The 8,634-nt window shown below is 43.0% G+C and overlaps 1 protein-coding gene across 1 annotated transcript; it reads left to right on the top strand.

Moving 5' to 3' along the window:
- Positions 1-160: 160 nt before the first annotated feature.
- LOC138599483 (glucoside xylosyltransferase 1-like) lies at positions 161-8,218 on the top strand. The gene is made up of 7 exons (XM_069671180.1): positions 161-402; positions 1,585-1,786; positions 1,895-2,026; positions 2,106-2,357; positions 2,547-2,670; positions 2,787-2,959; positions 7,104-8,218. Exons 1-7 carry the CDS (start codon positions 203-205, stop codon positions 7,263-7,265), a joined length of 1,245 nt encoding a protein of 414 aa, XP_069527281.1. The 5' UTR covers positions 161-202; the 3' UTR covers positions 7,266-8,218.
- Positions 8,219-8,634: the final 416 nt, after the last annotated feature.

Here is an 8,634-nt window from a genome sequence, read left to right as displayed (position 1 = left end):
CAGAAAAAGCTTCGAAAGCATTGTTTCCAAAGCTTGGTAGGTGCAGTGCCTTACTTGGCCGCAAGAGGGCATGATAGCCAGGCCTTTATTTTGTAAACGTTGACCGGAAGTGCGTTATCATGTCGTCTCGCTTCGCAGTTGTTATTATACGGTAGTTTCTGTGTCATGACTTTGGCTCCGAGTTGCGTTTTCAAACTCAATAATGCGGCGTTACATTCGTGCACTATTGTTGTGCACAGTGTTTGCCGTGTTTTCAGGCCTGTACGTTTACAGTAAGCTAGTTTACTCGGACGAACCGGTCGGAGGAAACGGCCCGAAGAGGGTTTTCATCCCACCAAGAGTCCCCGGAGGCAGGCGAGGGGCCGCAGACAAAACCGGGCCCCAAAACCACTGGTATAATAGGTAGGACTGGATATTCATATCTCTGCTGCTTAAACAACTAGGGAAAATTGTTTTTATTCGGTAAGCGAGGGTACACATGTTACCATCTAACGTCACTCTGACTGCTTCGGGTCGTTCAGTCAGGCTTTGTCACATTCCTATACATCACAAGTTCGGTAACGCTACTAAGCTCACTTCAACTAGCTTCATGTTTCTATTAAGACAGTAGTAACGCGAGACATGAACAGGTGTGTGACTTCACGTGCAACCCTCAAGTTGGTTCCGAGATTATCTGAGTAATACGTTATTTCTGGTCATTTTTAGGTTGTTTATGCTAAGTTAAACGGTTATTTTTAGGCTACTTGGTGTACAGCGCCATTAGATACATTTAGAAAAATGTACATATTTCTGAAATATCCTTGTTTTTTATTTTGTTTTATTACTGCATCCTTTTTCTGTTAAATATGAACCCTTTTAATTGGAGCCTCCCAGCATAAGAATTTCACACAGTTGTACTTGTATAACCGGAGTGACAATTAACATCTTGAATCTTGAATCTAACCAGTCAACTACAATTAGGATAAGTTTCTTATGTGAAGTGGTAGCTCAAATGTAATCAAATGAAAAGGTGTGAGGCAGCTAGTATTTCGGCTTTGTTTGTTTTCGCACTTGACTGTTGAAGTCTCCAACAGATGTTAGAGGTTCTAAGAGGAGGAAAGATGGGAAGAGATGCTGAAGTTCAAAAGGAAAGGTGTTATTGTGTTTTCAAGTCCCCTATAGAGATCACTCACTACTCAAGGTTGTAGGCAAAAGTGGGTCAAAAGAACCAAGATGAATTTCATAGGGTATACTGCTACATAATAAACATATAAAACACATTTGGTTTAGGAAAAGGTAAGAAAATAAGTTAGGAATGTAAAATTGCTTAAAGTAATATCTTGATTAAAATATCTTGTGACTGACTAGTTAATAGCAAGACAGTGTACTTCTAGTAAGTGGTAGTCAGTCAGACAGACTCTTATTTTTGCAAAGTATGTGCTTTAAATCAAACACATAAAATGTTTTAGCCTCTTGAAGATTGAATTGATGTTTGTCTAAACACAAAAGGGCCCAGCATACCACCTTAATAATTGCATAATCTGTATGCAAAGAATATGTGACTTGATATATTCTCTAGGTAATACTCTCCATCCTCTCTCTCAGGTACATTATGCGTCAGCGGGGTCAGGTGGAGGCTGGCCTTCCGAGCAGACCTGAACCTCCCATGCACCTGGCCGTCGTGGCCTGTGGGGAGCGGCTGGAGGAGACTATCACTATGATCAAGTCTGCTGTCCTTTTCAGCATCAAACGCCTCTCCGTGCACATCTTTGCTGAAGATCAGCTGCATGCTAGTTTTATGGAAGCAGTAAGTAGAGAAAAAAAGTCTAAATACCGACGTTAAATGTAATTTTGTTGACCATATCCTGTTGCAACACATCCCTGCTAACAATTTAGTGTGTTTTATGTGTTCCAGCTGGAGTCGTGGCCTGATTTTATTCGCTCCAGGTTCAACTACACAGTCTACTCCATCAGCTTCCCCAGCGAAAACGCAGCCGAGTGGAAGAAACTCTTCAAACCGTGTGCCTCTCAGAGGCTCTTCTTACCTGTAAGTAGAGAAAGAAGCCTTTTTATCTTTACAACCTTAGTGGAAAACACATATCTGATCCATCATTACTCTTTTCCAGCTGATCCTAAAGGACGTGGACTCCATAGTGTACGTCGACTCTGACATCCTCTTCCTGCAGCCGGTTGACCGCCTGTGGGCGTTCCTGGCGCGGTTCAACTCCTCCCAGCTGGCCGCTATGGCCCCGGAGCACGAGGAGCCCCGCATCGCCTGGTACAACCGCTTCGCCCGCCACCCCTTCTACGGAAGGACAGGGATCAACTCGGGGGTCATGCTCATGAACATGACGAGGATGAGGAGCATGTTCTTCAAGGTACAGTTGAAGAAACAGTACTACCCTTTTTTGGCCACTAGATGGCCTCCTTCTGCTGCAGTTTTTTTACTCAGGTCTGTGAAAGGATTCAATTTGATCCTGTTGGAATATGAAGCCTCTAACACTTAACCACTTGATAATATCCTGACATAGTAAAGGATGTTTTTGACGGGTTTGTGCTCTTGACAGAATGATATGACGGCTGTGGGGCTGCGCTGGGAGGAGCTGCTGATGCCTCTACTTCAGAAATACAAACTCAACATAACCTGGGGGGACCAGGATCTTCTTAATATCATTTTCCACCACAACCCAGGTAAGGCTGCAAACTCTAAGGCACATATATTTAGATTTCATATATCCAACTGTAGATATTTACACATAAGTCGCCGAGTTTTTATTGTTATTAACTTTCCAAATGTACTTTCTCAGAGTGCCTGCTGGAGTTTCCGTGTCAGTGGAATTATCGTCCGGATCACTGCATCTACGGCAGCAACTGTGCGTCAGCTGAAGAAGACGGCATCTACATACTGCACGGGAACAGAGGAGTTTACCATGACAACAAACAGCCCGCCTTCAGGGCTGTTTATGAGGCCATAAGAAAGGTGGGCATGCCTTAATGTGTTCGTGTGCGTGTTTGCAAGACGCTTTAATACACTTGTCCATATCTGGGCTTTATTGAGTTCTCGCTGCAGTCTGTATTATAGGCCTTCCTCTTATTCATGCACCTTCCAGACAAGACAAACTAACAGTAAAACAAAATAATAAAGACAAAAGACATTAGAATTGGCATTAAACTCCCACACATGATGCATCAACTGCCAAGATTTATTGTCTGAGATAATCCTCAATACATAAAATCAACTGCAACTCACTTCATCTTATAACAGCTTTTATTGTTCAAGACATGAGGATAAAGAGCTTAAAGATGTCTTTGAATTTCTGCATGTTTGGTTATCCATTATACCGTAAAATCTGGAATATAAGCGCACCGGAATATAAGACGCAGTCTGTTTTTTGGGGGGTATCCCAGAAGGAAAAAAAGGTTTTCTTTCGCTATCCAAGTTATTTCAACACTATTTCAGTTTATTTTCATTTAAAACGTATGCAAAACACACGCAAATTACAGTCTTATCATCTGTTTTCACCATGTCGAGTTTTTAATCCTGCTTACTACTTTTGCGGTACTTGAGCTAAGCCTTCGGTCACGTTGATTGTTGTCAGGATGGCTGCTCAACCAGCGATCATGACGGCGCATGTTCGTGGCAGAGCTATAGGTAGTAACAATAAAATAGCTCTCTCTGCAATTTATACTGGTATAAATTGTGTGTAAATTGTGCACCTGTGTATAGGATGCAGTCCACTTTCTAGATGAAAAAAAAAGTATTAAAAGTGCGTCTAATACACCGAATATTGCGGTAGGTATTGAAAACAAACATAGATGGTACTTATCTTAATCTTATCTTAATTTAATAGCAGAAAAAGTCAATAATCTAAAGTATCGACCAAAAACAACAACATGTTTTTGGTCTTCTCCTTTTGAGTTAACAACTCTCAGACCTGATACAAGCACATATTAAGGCAGCATCATAATGCAGTCCATCCTGACTATAGGATACAGCTCACTCTTTTATTTAAAACATTTGTAGGCTCTGTTGTTTCACCATTTTTTCTGGTAAATCCTCAAAAGGCCGTTTGGGAAATAACGTGCCAACTACAACTGTGACTGAAAACAAGAAAGTGCAGCCAATTAAAAGCCTCCTGGGTGCTTTAAAGTAAAAAAGAGCCTGGTGAGCCTTTTAAAGTGTTGTTGGTGTAATTTATTGCAGCACCTGATGAAAGGAGACCTTTTAAAACCCCGGCGACACACCTGCTCTCCTTAAGATGGGATTTTGGATTAGTGCTGACCCTTAAAACAAAGTGTTTGTGTCTTCAAATTGTCTTCATTTGAGACACTAAATCAGCTGAAAGTTGGATTGAAGCTAATTCCCCCCCGTGAGGACGTTTACGGTCTGTTTGCCAGATTGTAATGATATTGACGACACAAGCGGCATTTACTTAATGAAGCCATCGCGGCTGCGAGTCTCATTGCTTTCTTATTAACAAAGCATTGAACATAGATTAGAGCAATGGCTGATCCATACCTTATCCATGGCCTGCAGTTAAAACTGCCGCTTTATAGGGCAGGATCAATGACAGCAGTACACACACACACACGTACCTGTGCTGTGTAAACCCCGACACAAGGGCCCAGAGCATGCACTAAAACACAGCGTTTTCCCAATAGCGTATGTTTGGTATCGACACTTCCATAGATATGTGATTAGGTCTGGTTTGCCAGGAGGATGGAGGAGTGTGGATTGATCCCGTGTGTGTCTCATCTCACTGGACAAACCATTTAATCTGTTTCATACTAATCTGCAGCAGAACCTCAGGGTATCCGCGCAGTGAAAAACTCCAAGGACAGGACTCGACTGACAGCTCAGTAAAAGTGTGAGGATTCAGAAAACTAGCACAGGAGAGAGGACCGAGAAAGTGGACTTCAAGTCACTCATTTAAGTGAGACTCAACTGAACTCTTCTTAATTTAATATTTAAAGTTTGAGGGACCACAAAGTTTCAGGGAGGACGTTAGAAAATCTAAAAGGGAAGACCAAAAAGAAACTCTTTTCCCAGAAAACTCAGGCAACAGAGACAATCTGGCAAAAGGGTGAGAGCTGGTTGGAAAGCTCATATATACTGCAGCTGATTAGCAATTAGGAGCAGGTGTGTAATCAGGTGGGAGGTCAGCTTTGGAAGGATAACTCACTGAGGACACCTAGAGGACAGGTGGGGAATGACTGGGTCTGACATGAAGACATTTTCATTCCTGTTGATACTTCCTTTGCTTCATGTTCAGTTCAAATTAAGTTTGATTATTGCACAGTGTTTAGGAGATCCCCGTTTTGACCAATCAGAGTTCAGAATCAGCTAGCAAGTACCAGCAGGTTCCCAGTTTTCCTCAGTAAGCAAAAATTAGCTTCAAGGGCAGAAGGTTTCCACTTTTTCTTTACTCTTTAGATGATCAAGTTTACAGTCCATCATCTTTAAAGGGCCAGTTCGCCAATTTTCAACCTCAGTCCTATAATGCTATATTATGGGGAGCTTAGGCTAATAATTATGGTAGGGGAAAAAAGTGCAATTTCGCTCTGTGCCTTTGGAGGATGCTATCCGCTTCTCCTACGTAAAAGGCATCATCTGGCGGAGGCCAGGGAGCTCACTTAACTACACTTCCTCAATCTAGGACGCCAGTCGTATTTCACTCCTGCGTCTCTCGCTTGGGCCGTTCCTTTCAGAGGGAGGGGCGCAATGCACGCTGGGTGTTGTAGGAATGAAGAATGGGCGAAACCACGAGCTGTTTTTACAACTTTCTCCACAGCTATGGCGCCAATTTCAAATATTATTGCTTCTATCGATTACAGAGAACACCAGCTTTGACTGACAGTGGGTTTTTCCAGGGGCGAACTGCTCCTTTAAGTGTTATATGTCATGACAAAGCAGTGGCATAAAGTCACCATGAGAGAAGCAGACATCAAAGCCAGTTGTCAATTTAAAAAGCCTCTGTTTTCCCTCCTTAAGTCGACATAACTTGCCTGCTAAATGGCCACAAGCGAGCGCTCTGTTCATCAAATTCCCACCTGCTGCAAATTGTAAAAATGGCCCATAGGTCAGAGCCAGAAACAGCAAATGGTATAGTCCTGTCCACAGTAAGACAAAGGCTGATACAGTTGTTATAAAGTGGACACTGTTATAATTGTTATAAAGTGGACACAGATGAATGTAAATGGCTCCATGCCCTGAATCCTCACACAAAGGAACAGGACTCCAAACAGCAGTGCTCCTCCCTGTCTGTCTGCCTGTCTGCCTCTCAGACAGACCAAAGCCGTCTGTCCGTCATAAAGCATCTCCTCCCTCCCTCCCTCCCTTGCGCTGCAAAAAAGCCGAGCCCCAAGAAGCAGCAGTTAAATTTTACAGCCGATGGTACGTTTAGAGTTGGAGTCTAGCACGCCGAGGGTGCCCCATCAGCCGCACAAAATCAATACAGCAACTGTAAATGCAACTTTATGACCGACGCGTGTGTGTGTGTGTGTGTGTGCTCATAAAAACGCCATTCTCATTGTGACCCAATATCAGGGACCCAACCGCAAGCAAATGAGCTGGCATAAAAAATGGTAATTCCCCTTTGATTTCCTCGGAGCGTTGTAAAGGCTCCTTCATTATTGGGAAGACATGAAATTTCTTGTGTGATCCCCGGTTATCGCCGGACGGTAAGCCTATAGCATAAAACTGACTCCCAACAACTGCTTTATGTTTAGCCGGGCCCCGCCGCTCAGATTAGATTTGGAGTCCCATCTGAGTCCAGAATACCTCGCGGATTTACTTTTTAATTTATCCAGGGACACATATCTTCCAAGCCCACAGCACCACTTTGCTTACTTACTGAGGGAGTCTGATCAATCACAGCGGAGCAGTAGGGGGCTGAGAGACGTCCTCAGGGGACAGTAGTTTGGGATTTCAGCTGCTCGTTTGAAGTTCTCCAAGCCCACTCATTCAACCTTTAGCCAGCCACCCCCGTGTTCCAGCTCTGTGCAGAAACAGGAAGAGGAAGGAGAGTACAAGTCATCTTAGAAAGAAGCCTTCTTCACACCACACCTTTATATTTAGTACAATGGATATTATCACTGACTGTTTCAATGCTTTGTCCTTCCAGTACTCGTTCGGGGCAGACCCGGTGACTGCCTTACTGGATCCTCTTGAACAGGAGCTGCTGAAGACGACACACACTTACTGCGGTAAATCCTACCCGCTCTTAACGAAAAGACTGAAACACAGCTTGGAAAACGTCAACAGGAAGGCTCCACGTGGTCAGTGACACAAAAGGACACGCAATGATTGGATAAAGGAGAGTTTTTTTTGGCGAACAAGCAAAATAAGAACGCTGGGGTCGTCTCAGACTGAGGCCGCTCAGCTCTTTTAAGTTGCTCTGGATAAGAGCGTGATGTAAATGCTTGAAATCTGCTGCAAAAAGCCGGTCGGCCTTGCAGCAAAGTACTGAAACGTGGATTCTTCGCCATGTTTGCAATACAGACTTTCACAACATTTTAAATAACAAGCATCAAGTCTGTTCCTTGTAATAATTCGACATGGTGCAGAAGATCTATAAAACTTTGCAGGAGTTGCTCTTGATTTTCCATATTGGAGAATGTATTGAACCCACTCTTATTTAAAGAGACAAAACTCTGTTAGAGCTGGACAAAGGCTTTCAGCTGGGCCTTATTTGGGAGATGTACGCACTGAAACACTTTTTCAACCCTCACAAACCGCTTCATTTCAAACAAGGTGGGCGAGAAATCAATTCAGAGGACATCAAAACATCTAGTGTAAAGTGATTATTGGACTATTTTTAGCAGGGGTTGTGCAAATGAAACCTCTATCAGATTTAAGCTATACCGTTAGCTGAGTTTGTCCTATGTCATTTATTTTGTTACACAGGTTATCTCGACCTGAATAAAACAAAACAGGCCGACTTATTAAACATTATACTGCTCACATACGAGAAAAAAAAGTAATTTTTATGTTGTATTATGTCAGTCTATGATGTTACACTGAACATGAGAATAAGCTACACATCCTGCAAATGCCAAAGTTTATGTCTATCATGAAGGGGTTTGGGCCATTGAATGTATTTTGAACACTTAGAAGCATGATTAAACTGTTACTGTCAGTGCTTATGTTGGTTGTGTTGTAAGAAGATCCTTTGTGACATGTTTAGTTGTTTTATATGTGTCGTGAATTTGCAGTGTTTTTGTTACATTAAAGACCTTTTAAGTTTTTTTTGAATATGTTGTATTGTGTCTTATTTAACCACCAGAGGGCAGCATTTTTTTAGGGAGAGAGAACACTGTGACCACTGCCAGGTCGAGTGAATAACATTGATTGTCTCATTACAAAGGCCCCTGTCAGTGGGTGGCATATGTTGGGCAGCAAGTGAGCATATTGTCCTTTAAAGTTGGAAGCAGGAAAAATGGGCAAGGATGTGAGCGACTTTGACAAGGGCCACATTGTGATGGCTAGACGACTGGGTCAGAGCATCTCCAAAACTGCAGCTCTGGTGGGGTGTTCCCGGTCTGCAGTGGTCAGGATCTACCAAGAGCGGTCCAAGGAAGGAAAACCAAAGAACTGGCAACAGGGTCACGGGCTGCCAAGGCTCATTGATGCATTTGGGGAGTGAAAGCTGGCCC

Source organism: Semicossyphus pulcher, unplaced genomic scaffold (assembly GCF_022749685.1).
Source record: "Semicossyphus pulcher isolate SPU_LCO1_2020_fin unplaced genomic scaffold, fSemPul1.0.p SCAF_20, whole genome shotgun sequence".
In the NCBI taxonomy this organism is placed as follows: domain Eukaryota; kingdom Metazoa; phylum Chordata; class Actinopteri; order Labriformes; family Labridae; genus Semicossyphus; species Semicossyphus pulcher.
Note: the sequence above shows the minus strand (reverse complement) of the source record. Positions and strands in the feature narration are given on the sequence as shown.